This window comes from Octopus bimaculoides, chromosome 2 (genome assembly GCF_046866305.1).
Source record: "Octopus bimaculoides isolate indiv1 chromosome 2, ASM4686630v1, whole genome shotgun sequence".
Taxonomy (NCBI): Eukaryota; Metazoa; Mollusca; class Cephalopoda; order Octopoda; family Octopodidae; genus Octopus; species Octopus bimaculoides.
This window is the reverse complement of record NC_142929.1, coordinates 116,391,695-116,418,129: the sequence shown is the minus strand read 5'-3', so window position 1 is coordinate 116,418,129 and position 26,435 is coordinate 116,391,695. Positions and strand designations below refer to the sequence as shown.

General features: G+C 36.6%; 1 protein-coding gene across 3 annotated transcripts in view; it reads right to left on the bottom strand.

The window, feature by feature from the left end:
- LOC106881129 (serine-protein kinase ATM) overlaps positions 1-26,435 on the bottom strand; it is an 88,459-nt gene that overhangs the window by 48,542 nt on the left and 13,482 nt on the right. For all 3 annotated transcript variants that reach the window (XM_014931398.3, XM_089347528.1, XM_014931399.3), the window contains 17 exons: positions 25,729-25,795; positions 25,281-25,423; positions 24,209-24,316; positions 21,029-21,133; positions 19,934-20,591; positions 18,723-19,055; positions 17,242-17,392; positions 16,357-16,535; positions 16,044-16,126; positions 12,612-12,770; positions 11,931-12,006; positions 9,368-9,498; positions 8,217-8,328; positions 6,626-6,775; positions 3,932-4,092; positions 3,122-3,377; positions 1,257-1,336 (listed from right to left, as the gene is read on the bottom strand). In XM_014931398.3, the coding sequence (XP_014786884.2) occupies positions 1,257-1,336; positions 3,122-3,377; positions 3,932-4,092; positions 6,626-6,775; positions 8,217-8,328; positions 9,368-9,498; positions 11,931-12,006; positions 12,612-12,770; positions 16,044-16,126; positions 16,357-16,535; positions 17,242-17,392; positions 18,723-19,055; positions 19,934-20,591; positions 21,029-21,133; positions 24,209-24,316; positions 25,281-25,423; positions 25,729-25,795 (2,952 nt within the window). The remainder of the gene's footprint in view (positions 1-1,256; positions 1,337-3,121; positions 3,378-3,931; positions 4,093-6,625; positions 6,776-8,216; positions 8,329-9,367; positions 9,499-11,930; positions 12,007-12,611; positions 12,771-16,043; positions 16,127-16,356; positions 16,536-17,241; positions 17,393-18,722; positions 19,056-19,933; positions 20,592-21,028; positions 21,134-24,208; positions 24,317-25,280; positions 25,424-25,728; positions 25,796-26,435) is intronic.

The window sequence follows — 26,435 nt, the reverse complement described above, 5'->3', positions numbered from 1 at the left end:
TTTATAATTTGTATATATTTATTTTATTATAAATGCAAAACAACAGCGCAGAAGAATCGACATAAGCTTAAATAATAAACCATGATAGGTGAACCACAATGTGGCAAGGGATTACTGTATCAATATTCAACTTACAACATTGAATTGTTTTCTTGATAGATTTTGTGTGTAACCCTTGGTCAGCCCTGATTGAGCAGATCTGATCAAAAGTATTTCTACCATCACTATCCTGCCTTTCTCCTAGGCACAGTGCATCCAGAACCATCTTATCCAATATGTTATTCTTGTTTAAGGCTTTGATTTGCTAGTGATTTGACTTATTTCTTGCAAGCTGTATGATTATGCAGAGGATCCCTCATTCATATGGTTTCTTTGAAATTAACTGAACTGGAGCAACAGTGAAAAGTGACTGCCAAGATGACATCCCTGTTTGGCTGTGCTTTTAAATAATAGACAATTAACCAAAGGCGAGGAAGATGTAAGAGTCAGTAGTTCACATCCATCCTGTCACTGGCAGTATTTCGTGTCTATGTTGAAGACATCTAACTGTCAATGCTCCAATCACAGGAGTATGTATCACACAATAATGTTTTGCTATTGTAAGCAGTTATAGCAAAGCAAATCAGATAAGTGTTTCTAAAGCCCATGATGAAGAATTCATGTTTTCTTGTCGGATTAGGACCATGATAGAAACACAAACAAATTAGACCAGCAGACTAACTTGAAATTCAATTACTGTTTCAAAAATATTTTGAAGGGTGCAAGTTCAGTTACAATGATCTGATGAGAAGGTTACAATTTTAATATCAAAGATCCCTATGGATCACACAGGTTGTAATCCTTTGAAACATATGTAGGAATAAAGTATGCAATTATAACATGCGTTTTCTCCATTCCTTAAATTCTTAAATATACTCAAATACCCAAAATTTCAAGGAGTTCCTGCCTTAAAAACAGGAACTAAACCACAGTTATTTTGTGTTCTTTGCTACATTGGTTTCTATTAACCCATTTATTCTATTAGAAGAATTTTTATTCATTAAGATAGAAGAAATACACATAATTATATATATATATATATATATATATATAGATAGATAGATAGATAGATAAATAGAGAGAGAGAGAGAGAGAGAAAGAGAGAGATAGAGAGGAGAGAGAGAGAGAGAGAGAGAGAGAGAGAGAGAGAGAGAGAGAGAGAGAGAGAGAGAGAGAGAGAGAGAGAGAGAGAAAGTTGTAAACCTAGAAATACTTACTTATCGGGTTTTTCATCTAGACAGAGCAGTAACTGGACAATGAAGTCAGAAACATTCTTCTTCAAACAGTTTTCAATATCCTGAAGAAATGAAAATAGCAAAGAGAGAAGAGTTGGAATGCCAGAAAACCTCGTGAAAGACCACATATTAGACAGGCACATTCTAAAATTTATCTCCTTAGCTGTATGTAACTTTGATAGACAGTTCCATTCTAAACTGTGTACCTCTGTTAGTCAATTCCACCACCTGTATCAATGATGGATACTCATTCTTATCCATGTCTAGCCTTTACTCTATTATGACAATTGTTGCTTGAGAGTGCTTCTTATCACAGACTGATGAAAACAATCCAGCCCACATTATCATTATATAGCACACTTGGCTTTAAAATCTGCAATCGAACCTAGAGCTATGTCAAGACAGCAAATCAGGCGACTGATACTCTATATGTAGCTCTGTCCCCTCAAATATCTCACGCAACAAAATCCAACAACACCAATCACCTACTACTATCACCAGCAACAACTGGGAGATATTTGCTTTCACTACACATCATTAAAACTGCATCTCAAACAGATATTTTTCTTCATTAGGATACTTTAGTCTTAATCCACTGCTCATCATCTGTAAGCTGAAATAACTCACATTAGAGAACTGTTCACATATACGCAATAGTGCTATTTTCTCTCTCTCTCTCTCACACACACACATCTTCATGAACATATTCTAACTACTGTCTTATACAACTATAACAGCCTATGCTTGTCTCATCTACAATTTTGCCAAACTCTGTCCAATGCCTCCATTTCTCTTCCTCTTGTCAAACCTTATAGTTTTTTATAAGCACCTGATTCTTTCTCTCTAAAGTTATAACACTACTCAGGTCATCTTTTCTCTCCAGGTATCCAACAGGAATTGGATATCTGGAGAGGATCTCTGGATTCATTTGTATACAGGAATATAAGCTGAACAGCCTCCAAGTCAATATCATCAGGCTGTGAATGATGGGGAAGGGTGAGGGGGGGGGGGACAAAAGGCCATGGTTATTTTTTGTCCTCGCAAACTAAACAAAAAAAAAAATAACATGTATAAATTAATTATACTGAACAAAGACAGGCTACATTGGAGAGATACACTGACCACAATGGGACAAACTAACTGACTGCATTGCAAAGACATACTGGCTAACAGACTAACTACACAAGGGAGGCAGATAGATACATTAGGTAGACAAAGACTAATCATATTTTCAAACAGACAGAACTCAATGAACAGATACATTGGCTGCAGTGGACAGCTCAGTAGACCACAATGAGGAAACAGATGGACTAAATTGCAAGCAGAAAGACTGACCATACTCTTTTACTTGTTTCAGTTATTTGACTGCGTCCATGCTGGAGCACCGCCTTTAGTCGAGCAAATCGACCCCAGGACTTATTCTTTGTAAGCCTAATACTTATTCTATCGGTCTCTTTTGCCGAACCGCTAAGTTACAGGGACGTAAACACACCACCATCGGTTGTTGGGGGGACAAACACAGACACACACACATACATATATATATATAAATATATACAACGGACTTCTTGCAGTTTCCGTCTACCAAATCCACTCACAAGGCTTTGGTCAGCCCGAGGCTATAGTAGAAGATACTTGCCCAAGGTGCCATGCAGTGGGACTGAACCAGGAACCATGTGGTTGGTAAGCAAGCTACTTACCACACAGCTACTCCTGCACCTATACTAAAGTCAAATATACAATATTAGCAATACATTGAAGCTCTAGAAAAGGACATTTCAACAGTGTTGTGACCTCACTGGTAGCAATAAAATCCCAAACCAGGAAACCAAAACAGGTAAACTTACCTCCTCGGTGAAATACTGAAGTAAAGTTTGATAGTTCATCTTAGCTTGAGATATTTTATCTTTAACTTTCTCTTCTACAGTTTCAGCAATCTCCAGTACTGTTAAATATGGCAAAATGTGTACCAGCAGTGTTACTAAACATTCCTGAAGATGTAAAGGGAACCATCTTTCACCAAGTAAGTGGGCAAGGCTTTCCTGTATACCAACCTCAGCTCTTACCACTGCCACCAGTGGTAGACAAACTGATGTATATTTTCTGGAATGGAGACACATTAAGATATAAGTGATACACACACACACACAAGTTTATATAATTTGTTTCTATGTACGTTTCACCATTGTGGTTGTTTGGAACTCTGCATTGGATATTCTAAGTGCAACTGGATGCTTAACCATGAAATAAATATATAAACTAAAGTGTTATCCATAACTATTCTTTTTATTATAAGCACAGGACTTGAAATTTGGAGCAAGAGGCTAGCTGACTGCATTGATCTCAGTGCTCAGGTAGTATTCATTATATCAACCCCAAAAGAATGAAAGGCAAAGTTGATCTTGGTGTTATTTGAACTCAGAGCATAAAGCTGAAAGAAATGCTATCAAGCATTTTGTCTAGCATGCTAATTAGCTTGGTAAACTTCAGCATACATAAAGAAATGTTTTGTTTACTGTTTCTCTCTATAAAAAGAAGCATTCCTATCTAACTCCTCCCTTGCAAAAAGTTCTGTCACTTAGAAGGTGAAATGTAACCAAAATGCCAGTGTCTGATAGTCCTTTCACATCACTGGTATAACATTAGGGTAAACTTACGTGTAGAAGTCTACTTCTGAAGAACACTCGAGGAGTTGATAGGGAAACTGTTTGATAGGAAGGCCATCACTTAACCACTTGTTTATCAAGAATGGTAAGTGAATAACCATTAAATCTTGCAAAGTTTTGTATTTCAGATTTATTGCTGAAAGGGTGAGCACCTGGAAAGGAAACAGAAAGTAAATACATAAAAATAGCTCCCTAAATATATTGTTAAGTTATGAAAAGGTTGTACTTTGCCGAAGAGCCTGAAATAAGAAGAAATACATCTGTGTTTGCTGGTGAAAATTATACTGACTATTCAACAATAACATTTTTTTTTACTCCATGCCTGAATACACCTTAAGATATATTAATGCTCTAATTAAGTATTATTTCCTCTGTGTATGTGTTCAATAGATATGCATGTGTTACTTGCAGTACTGCTCATAAGTCTAACTATATAATATCATAAGTTAGCATTACAGAGTAGTAGTTGCTTATTTTCATTTGCTTCTGGTATACATTTTTGATTCCTTGCTATTATTATCTCACCTGATCTCCTTTGTTAATGTCCCAGGCAAAAGACATGAGATTTAGAGCTGATATTTTCTCTTATGAATCCTAGGTTTACATTTGCCTGGAGTGTTCTTTCTCTACAGATGGTGTAACATTAGAGTAAGCTACTTTGAAGCCTTGATGTGACATCACAGCAAGCAACATTGAAGTCTGGATACATCAAAGCCTAGCTATGATATTACAAGAAGCCCTATCTATATGATACCATATCAAGCTACATCCAAACCTAGATATACTACTAAGGGAATTACATACATTTGATATCAGCATCAATACTACAGTATACAACTCTGCAATTTCAGGGAATTTTCATGACAGCGTATTAAAATATCCAAACCATCAAAGTAGTATCTTCAGAGGAAATATATAAAACCTGAACAGCTGACTGATGTATTACAAGATCTTATATATCCTACAATCAAGTACAACTTTTATATCTTGGTAGAGGTAGACCCCAGGAAGACATGGGACAAAATGGTGAAGCATTATCTTCCAATGTTTGGCCTCACAGAAGCAATGACTAGTGATAGAGACCTTTGGTGATATGCTGTGCTTGAGAAGACCCATCAAGCCAAGTGAAATAGTAGTTGTGGCTGATGTTGGTGTCATGTAACTGGTACCCATGCCGGTGGAATGTAAAAAGCACCTTTCGAGTATTGGGCCTCACAGGGGCAAAGTGGCTGATGCTGGTGACATGTGAAAAGCTCCTTTCAAGTGTTAGGCCTCACAGAGGCAATGACCAAAACCTTTGCCATTATGTCGTGCTTGAGAAGAAGACCCATCAAGCTGAGTAAAATCATAGTAGTGGCAGATACTAATGTTGTGCCGGTGGCACGTAAAAGCACCCATTACACTCTTGGAATGGTTGGCATTAAGAAGGGCATCTGGCTGTAGAAACCATGCCAAATCAGACTGGAGTCTGGTGCAGCCTTCCAGCTTGCCAGCCCTGGTCAAACCATCTAATCCATGCTAGCATGGACAACAAATGTTAAATGATGATGATAATGATGAAGGCATCTTCACCAAAAACTGATATCCTAGTTCACATTCAGAAGCAAGTCTTCTACCAAAGCAATACACTGTCTCTTTTTCAAAATCTTTAATCCAGGTTAAATAGTGTGCAGTCCTTGCTCTCATATTTGTATGTTATTCCAAAAGGTCCAACGTCTCCAAACATGCTGAATGGACCTCTTAATATAATTATACCTATGTATACATCATCACTCTCCCTAAACTCCACTTCTAACATAACTCAGATGATTCTCTATATCTTTATACTGCATTATGAAAGTCTTTTTCTTCTGTTTTCATGCTAACACTACACTCCTTATGATCTGAAGAAAGCTCACCTGTACTTGTATTACTTTTTCCAATTCTGAACTAAGACGTTTAACCCCAAGACAATGTATAATGTCCCTTCATACACCTCAAATATGATTCTCAACCCCACCTGCCATACAAATATAGGAAACATCAATATTGCCAAAATGATGAGTATGTGGAAGAAAGTGAATGAATAAGGATATGAAACTGGGATATATCAAATACTTTCATTATATTGGACTCCTATAACAGAGACATTTCCTTAAATGAACTCCCATAATACTGGATTCTCATTACACTGGTTCCTTGTTCTGTCAATGTGGCCACTTAACCATTTTAACAGTTTAAAACGTTAAGTAGATCAAATTATATACATGTAAAACATATTGTGATCTTGATGTGATATACCTCAAATTCTTGGTAGCATGAATTTCTTTAAGCTCTCATCAGACCCTCTCTAACATTTCATAACCATATAAATAATGATCCTTACACAAAAGTATACAATCTTATATATTGGTGCTAGTTTGACAATTGTCAAGAAATTACAAACCTATTAAACACAACTTGGAATCACTAACCCACTCACACAAACTCATACATACACATAAATGCAAACACACAGCCAGAAGCTGTCTACATATCTGTGAAGAAGAATGTGCCATCAGGAGAGATCAAGAAACTGAACGTGAGGAAAAAGAAGGGCATTATGAAATCTGAGTTATGGTACTGTAGGTGACAATGAAAGAATAGTAATAAAGGTGATGAGTGGTATTATAAAAAAAATAAGGTAAGAAACATGTTAGGTCTCACCTTTTTAACAAAATCCACTGAAATGTTTTCTGATTGGGAGCAGCAAATATAAATAGCTTTTCGCTCATACAGTGGGCAATTGCAGATGATAGTTGACATAGCCAGAAGAAAACTGGATGTGTGACTCAGCTGTACACATTGGTTAGAATCCTGTAAAAATGAGACAATTATAGAGACTTGCATGAAACTTAATCCTTGTTTCATTGAGTTTATTAATCTAAGAGGTAACTTGGTTGGGTTGAGATTCCTGCTACTTCTCACTTGTAATATACTACCATTATAGTATAAACATTAAAGAAGTCTTCTGGTTTTACACAACACTGTACTGCAGATAATGGCTAAAAACAGCCTGCTGAGAAGCAGACAAACTTTACACCATGAATGTGCCAAAAGTTAATCCAAAGATCTAGTCTACAGCAAGGAAACATTTCTAATAATAATATAAAATAAAAATATGATTGTATCAAGAAAACAAAACAGACCCCTTGGTGTGTGTGTGTGTGTGTGGTGTGTGTATTTTCTTATAGTATTATAGTCAAAATGGATAGGAAGTTCCATGACTTAACTTTCTGTTCACAGAATTAATGTCTAAGTAGATGAGCATTTCATAGATAGATGTACTGTTAATGTATTCCTCAAGCAAAATTAGTGCAACACAGTGTATGAATTATAGGTACAATGCTTACATAGGACTTCTGCACAGTTTCTGTCTATCCAATTTCACTCACAAGTGACTATAATAGTCATAGTAAAGAACCATAACCTTGAAATGGTGATATGATCAAGTTTTCTCTGTGATAGTTGTGTAATGGTAGTGTTGTAGGATGGTACATGGTGGTTAGATGTGTTGACATGAGATGGTAGTAAATGGTAGCTAGAATAGTAGGTGATGGTGGTATGAATATGTAATAATAGTGGATGGTGGCTAGAGTAAAGGTAGATGATGGTGGTATAGACAAATGACAGCGGTAGATGGTAGAGGTAAATGATGATGGGACATGTAATGTTGAATCAAAATTTTAAGATTTTGCATTCTTGATAAACCTGATGTAACTTGATTTAAATTCTTAATCAGAAATGTTCTATTTATAATAAGTGAATTTCTTTGGAGAAAACATGAATATATTTCCTCTTCTATCTCCACTATAAGAACATGTGTGTTTATGTAAATAATTATATTTGTGTGTACATAAATATAATGCTTTAGAATGTGTCATTGAGCAGGACACTTTATTCCATGTTGCTCTAGTCCACTCAGCTGGCAAAAATGAGTAGTACCTGTATTTCCAATGGTTAGTCTTGTCACACTGAATTTCCTGAAGAACTGTGTTAAAGGTATGCATATCTGTGGGGTGCTCTGCCACTTGTACATTAATTTCATAAGCAGGCTGTTCCATTGACCAGATCAACTGGAACATTCATTGTATCAACCAATGGAGTACCAGTTAGTATGTGTATAACTCCACTTAATCCAGCAGCATTAAGATGGACTATAGCTGCTTTAATCATTTATGTATAATTACTGGATGTGTATACCTCTCAAACCCATGCACATGAATGATGTGAAATGTTGAATAATTTTCTTTTTTACCAGAACAGACAAATTTTCTTCAGAGTATTTATAAACATCACGGAAGGATGATTCCTGCTGGTTTTGACTGAGGTAGCAGTTTCTTCCAGTTTTGTCTTTAGTTTGAAACAGGCTGCAATCAGAATACCACTGGTATGAATAATAACTTTTATGATTTGTTACATTTGAAGACAAACACAGTATCATAGAAATGGACAGAGTTGGAATTAATTAAGACTAACCTAGATACTTCCATTAATAAGGCCCATTGAGTAGAGTTTCTAAGAGAGGGCTCCAACAATTTTAACAATACCAAAACATGAAATTTAACTATCTGAAGGTGGAAGACAAATCATATCTCTACACAAATAACTAGTAAATTCAAGGTCTCCCACATTTTGAAGAAAGGAACTACTCCATATAATCATCACAAAGAAGCCTTATATGATGGCAATATAAAAAATTACATAATTTTTACAATGCTACAGAATGAACTAAGAAAAAGGACATTATAACTATCTTTTCTGTATGTTTTTGCAAAATAATATTTAACATAATTTAATATTTGTCATCTGGAACCATATACATATGATCAAGCAAAAATTGAAATCATGAACTTTTATTTCCTAAAATACCTGTGGCATAGAGTGGATAAGAGTATTAAAATCATCCCTCCTCTCACCACCTCCTGTAAATAACCTAAAGCAATTGAAGCTTTAAATACAGGAATACTGTTCCCTGTAAATAGTTAAACATATTTAAAGCTTTACATACAGCAATGTAGTCCCCTATTAACTACATCAGATAATCCAAATAAAGGAGCCTCCTAATTATTGATTGATCCATTCAAAATAGCAGCCAAATACCACTCAAATCACATGATGACACCTCAAAACAGGAAAAACACATACTTTGTAGCCCCCAGTATACAATAAGTTGAGTTGATCATAGTTGGAATGCTATTGCTCATAAATTTGGTTCCATCAGAGATGGTTGGGGAGCTAAACAACAACACTGGTGGAACTCTTAGCAAGTTAAGATGTGAAACATTTCTTACTCAAAGACTGTATATCAGATACCACACAAAAACGCACACACAAATACATACATTGACAAACACATACACACAGCAAAATCACAAGAAACACATATAACAAAGAAGTAGCACAAACCAGGTAATATTGGAGGCACAGAAATATCGAATTTGGAAACAAGGATCAGTCAAATAGATAGGGAAAAGTTTCCACAAGGGGTCACCGGTATCTTTATTAGGGTCCACAGCCCATTTACCTTCTGGGTCAATCTGGAAGATAAAAAAAGGTAAAGACACACATATGGACTTGTTAAATGACAAACTACACTAACTGAAAATACATAGGGGTCAGCCATTGAGGTTACTTCTGCAGCATAGTTAGTAATCCATCTATATAAAAGAAGATGAAGCTGTTTTATGGGACAGAAAAAGAATATTTTCATTTAATAATAGCTGATATAAATACTAGTTTGCTGATTTCTCCAGTCGCGCTTTACATGTTGTAGAGGGAAGGGGAGACAGAGTAAAGCGAGATACAAAGAATTAAGAGGTACAAGAGAGTTAAAGAGTGCACACACTAGGCTTGGTGGCAAGCAAAGAGTAAAGCAATGCTACACAAGCACACAGTGAAAGAGAAGCATAGAGACAAAGGAGGAGTAAGAGAGGAAATAAGTGACAGAGGAGTTATACAAATATGCAATTTGTCTTAATTTTATTTTAAGGTAATAAATATTTTTCTTTTGAGAATTACTTTTCATTTCATTATTTTGTAAATGAACCAAGAAATTTGATAAAAGTTAAACTATAATTATCAAATGCATGTCATATTTCCTGATATAACCCATGCAAAATTATAATTTCAAAGTTACTCATCAAATGGGGTAGCACTCTAGTTATTTAAAAACGTGCGTGTGTGTTGTGTATAGTTCAAATTTACAGAAAACAAAAGACAAAGATAGGTGTAGGAACAACAAGCAGCTGTATTAGTTTAACACTCAGGGAAAATAGAAAAGTCTTTTATATTTTGAGCCTATGCTCTTCGACAGAAAAGATTAAGAGGCAAAAAATGAAGAGAGAATGGAAAAAACAGTGAGAGAAAAAAAATGTGCAGAGTTCAACGGTCCAACATGGCGAGATGACTGGAAAAAAGAGATTGGAAGGGAGATAATAATAATAATGGTAATGGTGACCGCAACAAACTACAGTGTGCAAGTATATGTATGTGAGAATGGTGTGAGGTTACAGCTTATGCTCTCACTTGGCTTGCCGGGTCTTCTTACGTACTGCATATTTCCAAAGGTCCCGGTCACTAATGATTGCCTCGGTGAGGCCTAAAGTTCGAAGGTCTTGCTTCACCACCTCATCCCAGGTCTTCCGGGGTCTACCTCTTCCACAGGTTCCCTCAACTGTTAGGGTGTGGAATTTTTCACACAGCTATCCTCATCCATTCTTGCCACATGTCCATACCAGCACAGTCGTCTCTCTTGCACACCACAACTGATGCTTCTTAGGTTCAACTTTTCTCTCAAGGTACTTACACTCTGTTGAGTATGCACACTGACATTACACATCCATTGGAGCATACTGGCTTTGTTTCTTGCGAGCTTACGCATGTCCTCAGCAGTCACGGCACATGTTTCACTGCCATGTAGCATGGCTGTTCGTACACATGCGTCATACAGTCTGCCTTTTACTCTGAGTGAGAGGCCCTTTGTCACCAGCAGAGGTAATAGCTCTCTAAACTTTGCCCAGGCTATTCTTATTCTAGCAGCTACACTTTCAGCGCACCCTCCCCAGCTACAAACTTGGTCACCTAGGTAGCGGAAGCTATCAACTACTTCTAGTTTTTCTCCTTGGAGTGTGGCAAAGGTTGTTTTCTGCACATTCTCAGTGTTTATTGCTCCTGAGCATCTGCCACATACAAAAACTATCTTGCTAGTTAGCCTTCCTTTGATATTGCTGCACTTCTTAAATGTCCATAGCTTACACTGGATACATCTTATGGAGTTACTACCTATGCCTTTTCTGCAGATCGAGCAGGGCCATCTACCTGAAGGGGTTTGTGTCTTGTCTACCTTCCAACTTATTAGGACTTTGATTTTAGCTAGGTTGACTCTAAGGCCCTTCGATTCTTGTCCTTGCTTCCACACCTGAAACTTCTCTAGTTCTGATAGTGACTCAGCAATTAGGGCAAGGTCATCAGCATAGGGGAGCTCCCAGGGGCATCCTGCCGTCTTGAATTCCTGTGTTATTGCTTGTGAATTCTTGTGTTATTGCTTGAGATGAATTCCTCAACAAGTTGTTGAAGATAATGTTGAACAGTTACTCCCTTTTACAAAAGTTAGAATTGATTATCTAATATTAATTGTAAATTAGAATGATTTGGTGGTTGCAATGTCACTGGGCCTAATAACATATTATGGACAACTGTGTGAAAAAGTCTCACACCCTAGCAGTTGAGGGAACCTGTGGAAGAGGTAGACCCAGGAAGAACTGGGATGAGGTGGTGAAGCACGACCTTCAAACATTGGGCCTTACCGAGGCAATGACTAGTGACCGAGACTTTTTTTTACTTCATATTTTTTCTCTCTGTCCATTTGCTTTGTGAATATAAGAAGGGGTATATGAAATAAGTTGAAACAAATGTACAACTATGAATCCTTTCCATTTCCATAAAACTACAAGAATTTATGATTACCTACCTTAATGAAGGTGTGAAGACAGGTTGCAAGTGAAAGGCGGACACTAGTGTTATATTTTTTATCATCTTGTAATGACCTGACAAAGAAACAACTTTATTACAACGAGAGTTTCATTTATCTGTTCAGAGGAGCAGACAAGTAAAATATTAAAAGAAAGTTATCTTAACATGATTTCATATCTATGTGAGAATAATGAATATGTCTAGCTGGTTCTGATATGTATATGAGACGGTATTAGATGACAGCCCAACAGAGGTATATGATGGTGGTTTGGATCTGAGAGGGAAGCGAATGGTAGAGGTAGTAATGATGGTTATTGTGTGGACATGTGATAATAATGGGTGGTAGCAGAAGCAGAGGTAGGTGAGGGCAATATAGACATCTAGCAGTATGTAGAGTAAGGGTAGGTGTTGATGGTGGAATTATACTTAGAGCTGAAGCAGGGTATAGTAATATGGATACACTATGAGGATTATTTAAACAATATTCAGAGAATGTAGAAAATAAGTTAATGCAGATGTAAACCAAAAGGATAATATACAGACAAAAAGAAAAATATCAACAATAAAAGTATTAGCATGTTAAAGAATTGACTGATATAAAGTGGTGTGAAAATTATAGGCTATTAAAATGGTAATTTTTGTATAAAAAATTATATTTCAACAAAAGCAAATAACTTACCAAATAATTTTAAAGAGTTGCAGAGCATTGAGACGATTTTCTGAAATCTTTGATGTAGTGTCATGTTCATCTCCAGATAAATGGGGCAGGATCATCGAAAGGAAGTGAATACATTTCTGGCAGATAGCTGGGTCTCGCCAATGTTGTTTCATTATGTTCCTATTTGTTAGAGAAAGAGAGATAATGAGAGATAGCAGTTAAGAGTTAGGTGGTCATTGGATCACATACACATGATGTTAATCACACACATGATCATGATGATGATGCACATACAATTATATTCTGCTATTTTTGTATAGGTTTCAGCCATCTGGGTATATTTATGCTAGAGCATTCTGAAAGTATGTGTTTGTGTGTATGTGTTGCATGTGTGTGTGTGTGTGTGTATATATATATATATATATATACAAGGCCTGGCTCTCCATCAGTTATGACAATGAGTGTTCCAGTTGATTCAATCAATGGAACAGTCTGCTCAGGAAATTAATGTGCAAGTGGCTGAGCAATCCACAGACATACATACACTTAACATAGTTTACATGGAGATTCAGCATGGCACACAGAATGGGACAAGGCTGACTTTTGAATTACAGGTACAACTCATTTTTGCCAGCTGAGTGAACTGGAGCAGCATGAAATAAAGTGCTTTGCTCAAGGACACCAGGAATCGAAATCACGAGCTTATGATTGTGAACCAAATACCCTATTCATTAAGCAATGCTTTGTCAAGATGTATGTATACATCTTGACAAAGGACCAAGATCTGATGATATGAATTTCTCAAAAAGACCCACCCTCCTCTGCAAAACTGAGGACTGGAACTGCTATATTTGGGGTTCTCCCCTCATGTACTATTCCTACCTCTTGTCCTCCCCCAAAGCAAATGTATCATCTTTACTACACTTGCTACTTATGCCCCCACCACCACCACCACCACTTCTCAGGATCCCCCTACCATATCCTTTTAAACTTCTCCATTTTGGTAGTCTGCCCTCTCTCCCTCATTCACCTTCCCATACAATTTTAAAAAACACTCACCAGCCCTCTTCTACAAAGCTTGTACTTTGTGGGGTTATCTGAGCACCTTATCACTATTATCTAGGTCTTACAGCTCCTACTACTCATTTTCTCTCTCCCCAACACATTTATTTTCCCATTTTTTTTTTTTGGAGTAGCCATGCAGATTCCTCTGTAAGAACTTGTTCTGCATCACTTCTCTCATAGTAATTCCCTTGTCCCCTAGCATAAAACAAACCCACCACCTATCTTAGGACCTGTAGTCCTGCAAACTGCAAGGTGACCTCAATAGTGCGGATGACACAAAAAAAGTACGCAATCCATGCTGTAAAGTGTTTGGTGTTATGAAGACCATCCAGCCATAAAAACCATGTCAAAGCAGACATTGGAGCTCAATGTATTCCTTGGACACATCAAATTCTCTCAAACTGTCTAACCCATGCCAGCATGGAACATGGACATTAAATGATAATGATGATGATACACACACACACATTACTGTTTTCTCTTCTGGTAACAAAAGGTTTCTTTCTTAGATCAAAAGGCAGATTGTATGATGCTTGTGTACAAAGTGTGGTGCTGCAATATAGTGAAACACAATGCTTGAAGGCAGATTTACAAAGGCTAGAAAGAAAGAAAGCAAGTACACACTGCTCAAAACACATGAATTGAGAGAAAAACTGAACTGACCATGAGATAAATCAGATGAGGTGTGCAAGGCAAAAGACTGCGCAAGTGTAGACATGATGCATATGGATATTGTCAGTTGCATAAAGCAGTGCCATATACATTCAAAAGGATTGGTTGCATAGAAGAGGAAAGACTGAGGAAGATTTTGGGACCACAATTACTGGCAACCTGGCTGCTGGAGACCTATTCACCCACTTAAGTATGGCAAAATGAATATTAAAATGGGTGTGGTCATGGAGATTGAGATTTAGATCAACATTCAACACACCTCTACCATCACCTATCGGGGTGATGGGGAGATGGGTGGCAGAAAGATGAGTAACAGAGAGATAAGTGATAAAGCAATGAGCCAATGAGTATATGAGAGGGTCAAAGGTGCATGGAAGACAGCTGGTGTTGAGTTGACAGGAGACACACAAATATACCATGTGAATAAATATAGTAAATGGAAACTGTAAGAAGTCTGTCATAAGTGTGTGTGCAAGCGTATGAAGGTGTGTGACTATTGACATTCAACTGCATGATACCATCAGTTACATCCTTTACTGACATCATGACTAGTTGCTCGGCACTTTCAAAGCCCTATGGAATAAAAAGATCCTTTACTTTATAAACAGACAAAATCCTACCTCAAATAAACCCCTGTCCAACCCATGCTAGCATGGAAAAACAGATGCAGGCAAGGGTATGTGGTTAAGAAGTTTGCTTCCCAGCCACTGCATGGTTCCTTGGACAAATGTCTTCTACTATAGCATGGGGCCAACTAAGGCCTTGAGAATTGATTTTGAAAATGGAAACTGAAAGAAGTCCATTGTGTGTGTGTGTGTCCATGTTTTGACATCATGTGATAGTTGTAAATGGGTATTCCTGTCATACAAACAATATCATTCATTTCTGGTATTTTGTGAAAAATTGAGATGACCCAGCAAGTAAAGTGAGATCACAGCTGTAGCCTATACCAGTATCGCATAACCAGCCCATTTAAAAGAACCCTTGAATCATCGGGCAATATGCTGCGCTTGAGAAGACCTATTGAGTCAAGTAAAATTAAAAATCAAAATCAAAATCAAATCAAGATCGAAATCAAAATGGAAATTGTAGTTGTGCCACCTGTGCTGGTGGTGCGTAATAAGCACCATTCAAGCGTGGGTCGATGCCAGTGTCGCCTGACTGGCTCCCCGTACCAGTGGCACATAAAAAGCATCATCCGAGTATGGTCGATGCCAGTCCCCCTCCCTCAACTGGCTCCTGTGCCGGTGGCATGTAAAAAGCACCATCTGAACATGGTCGATGTCAGTGCTGCCTGACTGGCTCCTGTGCTGGTGGCATGTGAAAAGCACCCACTACACTCTTGGAGTGGTTGGTGCTAGGAAGAGCATCCAGCTGTAGAAACCTTGCCAGATCAGATTGGAGCCTGGTGCAGCCTACTGGCTTGCCAGTCTCCGGTCAAACTGTCCAACCCATGCCAGCATGGAAAACGGACGTGAAAAGATGATGATGATGTCAGGTAAGGATTGGTAATAAGAAGGGAATCTAGAAGAAAATCTGCCTCAATAAATTGTGTCCAACACATGCAAGCATAGAAAAGTGGATATTAAAACGATGATGATGATGTTGATGATGATGATGATGATAACATGCATGCACACATACACAAATACATATTAGCTACCATTTTGATTAAGTCTTACTTTTAAAAGAGTATTAAAAAAGTGGTAATTTTACCTGACTGTAAGCATCAAACATTCCAGATTAGAATCAGTGAGGTGTTGGTGTGTTGAGCAAAGTGTGGAGACAATAGTTTGAAACTTGCAAGAAACAAAGATTAGAAATCATTCAGTATATACATATAGCTTGTAAACCACTTGTAAACATTTTAGATATATCGTAACATGGAAGAATATATTTAGCAGGATATGTAATGTGGATTTGAAAGTCAGGTTATTTATATAGAGCATAAGACATGTATTATGAACCAAAGCATATCAATATCAAAAGTAGGCAAACAAAAGACTTGCCAAAAATCTCTACCACTTACCATTTGTAAATGAAATGATTTCATGATATTGAGATTTTCCAAGATTTCCATGATTTTATCCTGGAGGTTGTCAGAGAGGTATGATGTCTGCCGTTTGTTATAACTGTGCCACAAACACAATAGCTGCATAGCTTGGCAGCAGAGAGTTTCCTCAGGAGAAAGAACTTGAGAAAAGGCATCTGAAATGACGAAAGAATAAAAATAGAAATCGATGTAATGTGAAGTTATATTAGATGGTAGGATGAACTAGAAATTTAAAGGTGAAGAATTGAACATAAACTAATTCATTGAATATTTTAAATGTCTGTGGCTGTGTGCTGATTAACATGCTACTATTTGCTATTGTTCTATCCAAGTAAAATGGTGCTTATTTTATCGCCTCCAGAAGTATGAAAAACAAAGCTGTTCTCGGCAGAATTTTAACATAAAGACAGATGAAATGTCACTAAGTATTTTATTCAGTGTACTAATGATTCTGCCAGCTCACCACAGCAGCAGCAATCATCATAATTTTTTTTTTTTTACTTTACTTTCCTATGTACTCAACAGGTACCTGTTTCATTGGCCCTAAAAGGATGAAAAGGGAAGTCAACCTCAGCAGAATTTGAAGTCAGAACATGAAGATGAATGAAATGCCACTTATGCATTTTGCTCAGCATGATAATGATTCTGCCAGCTTGCACCTTAATAAATAACAATAATAACCCTTTTTACTACAGGCTCAAGTCCTGAAATTTTTCATGGGGGTGGGGGGTAAGTTAATTATATTGACTACAACTCCAAAGGAATGAAAGACTAAGTCAACTTCAATGGAATTTAGAAGAAGGAGGAGGAGATGACAGCATAAGCACAGAGTGAGTGACATATGTAACCTTTCAGAACTACCTTTTATGGCACTCTCCTTAAATTCATTATTTGTATCATCTTCTTCATCAAACATGTCATCTAGAGTATTGTTCCCTGAACAGGAAACAGGAGATTCACTTTCAAGTGTAAGAAACCTCTCTGACTGTCTATTCACAGAACTTGGAAGTATCTGGAGAAAATAGAAGAAACATTAAATATTTACTTAGTGATAAACATTGTAAAAAGTTGTGGATCTCTGTTGGTTATTTCATAATCAACTGAATGACCTGCTCAGTGAATCATTAGGTTGTTTCACTTGAAATGTCGTATTTGAAAGGTAACAATAAAATGTTTCAGAAGTGTTAGAGAACTGATTTATTTAATCAAAGTATGACCCATGTTCATTTATGACGTTTACATAATGTTTTGATAATGTCATATATTCCATTAAAAAAAAAAATTCATCTTTTACTGTGATAAACTGTCCAAAGGCTTCAATTACTTCTTCTCTATTCGAGAATGTTTTATTGCTTATGGAAACTTCAAAATGCTTAAATAAGTGATGATCAGTAGAAGAGATATCAGGGAGGAATAGGGAGGATGTTGCAAGATTTCATAATTCAGGCTTTGCAACTTTTGGACCATAGCTTGAGGAGGAGTGTAAGGATGTGCATTGTCATGGAGCGAAATTGGGCCATCTCTATTCACTAGTCTGGGTTGCTTCTTTTTCACATTCTCATGCATACAATCGATTTCCTGGCAATACGATGTTGCTGTTACCGTTTTTCCTTGTTGCAAAAATGAATAACGAATAACTCCCTTTGCAGACCACCATACAGTGACCACTAGCTTTTTAGGGTGCAATGGTGGGTTTGGGTTAGTGTTTAGGTGACTCTCCTGCATATAATGACTGTCCTGTTCTCCTACTGTTGTCAAAGAGTATCCATTTCTCATCACAGATAATGATTTGATGCAAAAATGGTCTTTTTCTAGTTGAGAAAGCAATAAGGAGCACCCAGTTTAATTTGTAAAGTGGCAGGCATTAAGAAAGGCATCCAGCTCTAGAAACCAAGCCAGAAATGGAATGTATATGTAGGACACGATCCACCAACACATCTGGGAAGGCAGTAACTGAATAAGAACTGACTTGGAAAGTGGCCAAATGTATGCCAATATGGAAAGCAATGTAACGATGATGATGATATATCAGTATCATTTTAACATCTGCTTTTCTGCATGCAAACATGGGTTAAACAAGACTTATGAGGTAATTTTTCTATAGTCAAATGCTCTTCCTGCTGCCAACTTACAATTGTAGGTACTATTTCTTCTGGTCCTTTATGATTTTGTAGCAGATATAAACAGTAACATTGTTTATGCAGTTTCAATGAATTTCATCTAAGCCATGCAAGCATGGTAAAAGTCATTAAAACAATGACGTGTGTGTGTGTGTGTGTGTGTGGAGAGAGAGAAAGGAGAGTGGTGGAAAGGAAGAGGAAGTAATGGCATAAGTGATTTACCTGTTCTTTGACCACAGCTATAAGACTGTCCAACACACCTTTTGGCATCAGAGAACGAAGTAAGTCAAAATACTGACATTTATAGGATTGATCAATGTTGTCAGCAGAGAAGTATTGGCAGAGAAGTGGTACAGCTTCATTGATGTACTTGCAGCGAACTTGGACATTTCTAGCCCTATGGAACAATTCTTCAAGTTTGGTCAGTGTTGTCTGTAGTTGGTTTGAGAGATTGGAATGTAATTCAGACAGTTCATTCATGCCTCTGTTGGCTACATAAGCAAGGCACTTTGAAAGGAGACAGCTGATGTAAGACGCTTTCTGAATACACCAGTTCTAAACATACATAAGAACAATAACAACCAAGGAATAAACATGTATCAGACAAAAACAACAAATGTAAACAGTTGGAAAGAAAAATTTAGAGAATCTCTTAAGATGAATGACACAATAATATTGCTGGTGGTGTGGCTTTTTTCTAGGGTAGTGGTGTTGCTGTTGATAGTGATGTTGCTATCCATAAAATTGGTATTACTATTGATTAACTAGTAGTGTTGCTATTGATGAGAGCTGTGGTGTTAGTGATGAGAGTAGTGGTGATGCTATTGATAGAGGAAGTGGTGTTGCTCTTAATGGATGTAGCAATACTACTTGTAGTGATGTTGTAGAGAGCTGAGTGGAGAGAGCAGTGGTGTTGCTTTTGACAGGTATATTGTGATTTACAGCTGTGGTTACTTCTGTGCAATGGAATCAATTCGTTCAGTAAAGGATTTATAACTCAGTAGATAGTGTTGCAGTTACTGATGTTGGCGTTTTAGATTTAGGTGTGACTTTTCTGTACATAAATAAGTTGCCAGTGAATGTGTAAATAATAATAATAATCTTTTCTACTGGAGGCACAAGGCCTCAAATTTGGCAGTGGGGGACTAGTCGACTGCATCGACCCCAGTGTTTCACTGGTACTTAATTTACTGACCCCAAAAGGATGAAAGGCAAAGTTGACCTCAGAACATAGCGATGGACGAAATACCAGTAAGCATTTCATCCGCTGTACTAACAATTCTGCCAGCTTGCCACCTAATAATAATAATAACGATGATGATGATGAGGGGGAGGAGGAGGATGAAGATGATGATGATGATGAGGAGGAGGATGAAGATGATGACGATGATGATGATATGCAAGAAAACTAAATTTAAAAATTAACAACTTACATCATCTGTGTTGAGATTCTGAATGTGCAAGACAAGTTTGTCAATGTGCATAAGAAAATGTTCTATCACAGTAAATAGAGGGCACTTAGCCATGTTTTGGTCATTATTTGTTGGGACTGCCACTGTGGAAGTTAATGTCTGGTCCTCGTAAAAATTCATCTTTAGATAAAGGGATTCCACAAGTGAAGGACTGGCATTGGAAGCTGTACTTAGAGGCAAATGATGGCAGAATGGATCAACAACAACTGGGCTAAGGAGGAGGGTAATGAGTAGTGAGGCAATGAGGTCACAGTCAGTCATCTCAAAGGATTGTTTCATTGATGACACAGTACTGGTTTCCTCATCCTTATCTTCCCATGAGGGAAGTAACCAGTCAATTAATGCTTTGCGTAGAAAATACAGGTGATTGCTAGGATTGCTGATGCTGGGTCTCGTAACAACACTAACCCATCCAGTTAAAAGTTCTGACTGGTAGTACTCAGGTAAATCATAGAAATGACAATAAGTTGCCAGGAACTGGACAGAATCTTTAGTTGGGGTCATGTAAAACGAGGTAAAGAATTTCCAGATGTCTTCACGAAAATTTACACAATGGTGATGAAGAAGTGTTGACATTAGCTTGAAGTTGCTGTCTTGACAATGTTGCAGGCTTATCTTCCTGTGGAGAACAGAAATATTGTTAGTCTAAAGGAACAATATTGAAATTGCATGGACAATTATCACAAGTATAATCATAACAACCATCAAAAACGAAGTCACAAAACACAATTTCTAATCCTAGATGTTCCAATGATATTCTAGATAGCATCACAAATACTTTAACAAAGTATCATCAGCAAAGCCATAGAAAGTATTATAGTCATAGAAATCATCATAGTCATAGAAAGCATTATAGTCATAGAAATTATCATAGTCATAGAAAGCATCATAGTCATAGAAAGCATTATAGTCATAGAAAGCATTATTGTCATAGAAATTATCATAGTCATAGAAAGCATTATAGTCATAGAAAGTATCATAAATGAAATCAAATGCATAGAAGGTAGCATAAATATTCATACAAGTTATCATAAGTAGTCAAAGAAGGAAACTTACTTGAGGCAATTATCCCAAACTTTGGTCCATATATCAGCATATTCTGTTGTCAACACAGAAGCCAAGATCTGGAGACAGCTTAGTAATAATTCTGTGACATCACATCTTTACATTAGGAGAGATAGATAGATAAATAGTTAGATAGACAAGTTACTTGACAGTTCAATATACAGGGCAGTAGACAGTCAGAAAAATACACAATTAGAAAGATGGACAGGCAGTTAAATAAAAAAAATTAGACAGAAAGATAACAAGATAGACAAACAATTAGTTAAATAAATAGATTAGATTAGATAGAAAGATGGATAAATGGGTGTTTGGCTGGAGACACACACACACAAAACAGTTCCCCAAATAAGATCTCTGCATCAATGGTCTCTATCTCTTCTGTTTCACATGAAGAATGCTTTCTAGGCATTGATAAAAACATATATGAAGATGCTGTGAATAAAGATAGTGTGAACCAAGAAAATTACGTCAAACTTAGAAAACTGTGTCAGTTAGAATTCTCATACAAGACAATATCCTAAATGTATTCACAGTACCAGGGCTGATACAAACATTTGGATGCTTGACTAGTCTATAGGGGAAATCCACTGAGAGCTATTCTATTGGACAGCTGTCTAATCATTAAAACAGTGTTGTAATGATGCAGCATTAAGTGCTGCAGCATGCATTTGTTGATCTTGGGAAATTCTCATTTCCCTTCTCTCTTGAAACTCCATTTGACATGCTACAGCATGCCTTTGATCTTGAGAAAGTCTCTTCTCCCTTCTCTTGAGACTCTTGCCTTCAGTTTTCTACAATCCTCCTTGCTTTATACTTGTTTCTGGAGAATTAAATGTTAATTTAAGGGTAAATATGTAATTGTAAATACCTTGCAACCGCTGCGATAATTATTATCTGATAACTGAACGGTAAATGTGTATTTTTATGTACTTTGAACCTGCCACCTCATTGGTTTTTTGTCAAGAATTTCACCTCCAGCCGTTCATTATGTCAGTCAACACATACACTGACATACCATTCCACTGTGGTGGCCGTAAAGACGGAAAGTTGCCAATGCATAATGTTGTTCACAATAGGATGTAAATTACTCATTTATTTCATATTTAAACCCATAATAACTGGTGCACTTGGGTTTGTGATTAAATACCCAAGTTACAAACTTGAAAAGCGAGGGTTTTCAGAAAAAAAAATCAACCAGCTAAAATACAACCTTTTCTTCAGTTGAAAATGTAAAATTGTTTTTGTTATCTACATTCTAAAGATGGAACTTTGTATCTTTCTTAGAAACCAACTAATTCCTTATAGCAAGACTTCAAATAATTGAAAATTGAAGAGAACATGCATAGACACTTAGAAAGACAATAAATCAGAGGGGCAATTATGTACTGCTCTGTCAGTGTTATGTTAAAATGGTAGCAGTATTGCATGCATTTTACATACTGATTAAGACTATTTAAGGTGGCTACCTGTTCAATGTCAGAGCTAGGTAATTCAGCTGAATAAAGCTTCTGAATATAAATAACTATGTACAACTATAGTGACATCATTAGTTAGTCAGTGATGAAGAAATGACAGGCTTGCCTGCAATGCTTAATTGCTACAGCAAGAAGAAACAAGATATCTTTTGGGCACTTGAAACTGAAGGATAGAATGCAGATATGATTCAAATGAGACTCAAAAATGGCATTAAATCATTTAAACAGCATGCAAAAGCATTAAAATAAAAATATCTTCTATCAGGTGATCCAAAATATAATGCTTGCATTAAATTCATTCTGCAACTTGCAAAAAAAAAAAACATGTTATGCATGGTATTGATGTGACAAACATTGATAGTTCAACATTAATTCATGAAACTGAAGCTCCAGGACAATTTGGGAAATTAAGTGGATCTAAGGCTAACATTCTTCCCCCCAAAAATATCAGGCTGTGTTATTTTGAAGTGAGATCATTGCCAATACACATTACACTGTTAATCATAATGAAGCTAAAGAAACTAATTAATGAAGATCTTTTAGAAACGGTTCTTCCTGGGAGGAGCAACCTTCTAAAAGAGGAACCTCGCCTTTACTAACTGTGCAAAAGGTGGATGGAGATCTCAGCATATATTGAGTCAAGTAGGCATAAATGAAAGAATTTGTTTAGATTCAACTCCAAATACTGAACTGATATGTAAGATGTCCAACATGTTCTAGAATAAAACTAAGACCACATTGTGCAGCAGTCATGCAATGGTAATGTAAGAAGTAGCAGTACTACAGTATTTAATCATGATCTTTTTGTATTTTTAGGACTTTAATGTTCAGTGTATTTTGCTTTTTTGATGATGGCAGGGTATGGTTTTTAGTAGATCAAGTGGCCTTGAAGAGACTCCCATGGTTATTAATGGCACATTAATTGTAGATAGAGATCAAATTGGTGTTACTAGTGATTAGTAGTTATATAGTGTGATTAGTAATGATATAGTATGTGCAGCAGTGGTATAGAGTGTTTAATGGTGGTGTAGTATATTTGTATAGTGGTGGCATAATGTGGTCAGCGGTGATGTAGTAAGGCTAGTGATGATATAGTATATTTAGTGGTGATATAATGTAGTTAGTGGTGATACTGTGTGTGTTTAATGGTTTAGTCTGTGTATAGTAGTATAGTGTAGTTAGTAGAGGCACAGTGTGTCTAATAGTGATATAATTTGTTTAGTGCTGATAGAGTGCAGTTGATAATAATATAATGTAGCAAATGATGGTAGTGTGATTTTTAGGGGTACAGCATAGTTTGTAGTGCTATAGCTTGATCTTATACATCTAATGAGAATAATGAAATGAAAGTATAACTGTACCATATTTTGGTAACTTGGCAATGTTACTGTGGTAACACAGCAGTCATGTAGTTGTAATACAGTGGTAATTCAGTACAGGTAATAAAAGAAATATTTGTTAGTAGTGGTATGGTTATCGTTATAGTTAGTATGGTGTTATAATTGGATAGTACATAATATGGTTAAAAGTTACACAGCGTAGATATATTAATGTTTAACAGAGTGCTGTCAGTAATAACACTGTCATTAGATGCTACTAACTACAGTTTTATTAGTGTTGATACAGTGTTGCAAGGTGCATGTAATTACTGCTGCCAACACTAATCTAGTAAGTTTATATATATACTCTATCTTACCTTTTAGCGTCAGACTGAAACTGTGAAAGGACCTGTAATAAGGGCTGTGCCTCTCCATCTTGGAAATCTGAGGGATGCCTCTCTAACAAGCAGTGCATTAGCTGGAGCCTGAAAACATAAATGGCAATAGAAATGAGTGGAATAGGGTGAATGGGGTACATAATAGCAAAATACAGTAACAAAGTGCAGGGTTGTAATTAATAACAGACAACTGGAAGCAATAAGTTGTGCTAGAAAAGTGAAGGAACTTTACTAACAGTGATAAAGCTTCAAGTCTTATCCCTTAGATGATTATTCCAACCGCTAACTCTACTTACCTATATATATATATATATATATATATATATATATATATATATATATATATATATGATGGGTTTCTTTCAGTTTCCCTCTACCAAATCCATTCACAAGGCTTTGGTCAGCCCAAGGCTATAGTAGAAGACACTTACTTGCCCAAGGTGCTATGCAGTGGGACTGAACCCAGAACCATGTGGTTGGGAAGCAAGCTTCTTACCACACCTGCACCTATAGTAATAAAAGTAATAACTATTCTAAAACAGTGTAGTTATAATAACTTTACTATTGCCAGTTTGAGATATTTTTATAAGCTAGTCAGAGGAAGAGGAGGAGCAGTACCCATGACCTTTGTAGGTTATCCCATACCAGTAAAACTGAAACATTTGATGTCCAGCTCAAACATCTGCAAGTCAATGTGTGAAGGAAAATCAGCCATCTAATCTGATATTTTGGAAAAGATGAAATTCAGCACTCAAAGACCAAGAGCGGCTGGCATGTTAAGCTCCACCCAATGACCTTACAGAGAAACAAGCAGCTATGAGCAAATATGTTTTTTGAGGAGGGTGTAGTTATAACAGCCAGAAATAAACAAAGTGGCATGGCACTTACAGTAGAGGATTATGTGATGGTGGTATGAAGTAGGTTAGTTAACTGTCATAGCAATGAATGGTTTGAATAATCTGGTGACTGGAAGTGGTCAACAAAGATGATGGTAGCAACAATAATGATGAGAAGAAAAATGATAAAGAGGATTGAACGACTGGTATCTTACCAAGGAATAACTTTCTTGTTTGCTCCCACAGAACTAATTTTCTCTCTCAATTCTGATAAACCAGATTCCAGACGCTGTTTCTTGGCAACAATCTCTGACTCAGAATCATGAGTAGAAGTAGAGGAACTGGTCATATAGAACATCTGTAGAAACAAAAGCAAATAAGCAATAATAAATTTGATTTAAGAAAAGAAAATGTCAAAAAATTAGTCATATTATCCCGCTTGCAGGATTTGAGAATGTATCATAGTTTATGTTTTATGTCTTTCCCACAGATAAGTATTTAACTGTAAATGAGACCAGTTTCATTTTTACTCAACAAAATGAACAAGCAGTTTTTTCACAAATGCAACCCCTGTACATATAAACATATATTACTGCATATATGCACAAGGAACAGAAAAAAAAAGAAAAGAAATAAGTCAACTTTAGGAGGTCACCAACATACCTGGTGATAAAGGTCAGCAGCAAACTGTACCAAATCCTTGCCCAAAACTGTAACAGAGTCACGAGAACTGAAGAAGAGAAACAGAAAAGGTGGTGGTTTGTAGTGGTGGTGAGAGAGATTTGATGGTAGAGGAAAGGTTATTTAGGAAGCAAGAAGAGCAAGAGAGAATTGAGAAAGAGTGCCAGAAAAAATGAGGAAGATATAAAGAAAGAAAACAGAAGGAAAATGGTAAAAAAAATGAAGGGCTGAATGAGAGAAGTAAGAACAAACACAAATAAAAGAGTGCAAGAAGAAAAGACAAAAATAAAGAAGAAAAAGAAAAGAGTAGAAAGAAGGTTAGAATTGATCCCTCAAGCTTTAGGATCTACACACTGACTTGAACCTGGAAGTTTGGTGTAGTTTGCAGACTCCTGATCTAGATATTTCTAAATAACAATTCAATATCATAAGGAGAGGCAGCAATTCTGTAATATCATTGTTCAACAGTAAAAGTTTCACAATAGGAAGCAGTTTTTGCAGCTAGATATAGACTATAGAAGAGGCCATGGTATTACTGCATAATCCCAAAACTTAAACTTAAATAAATGCAATCAACACTGAATATTATAGAAACTTTGTAAAAGCAAAATAACTGAAATTTTTTTCATACAGATAATCAATTTTGGCTCTCATGCTATGAGATAAAGCTGTTTACAGTCAGTGAATGA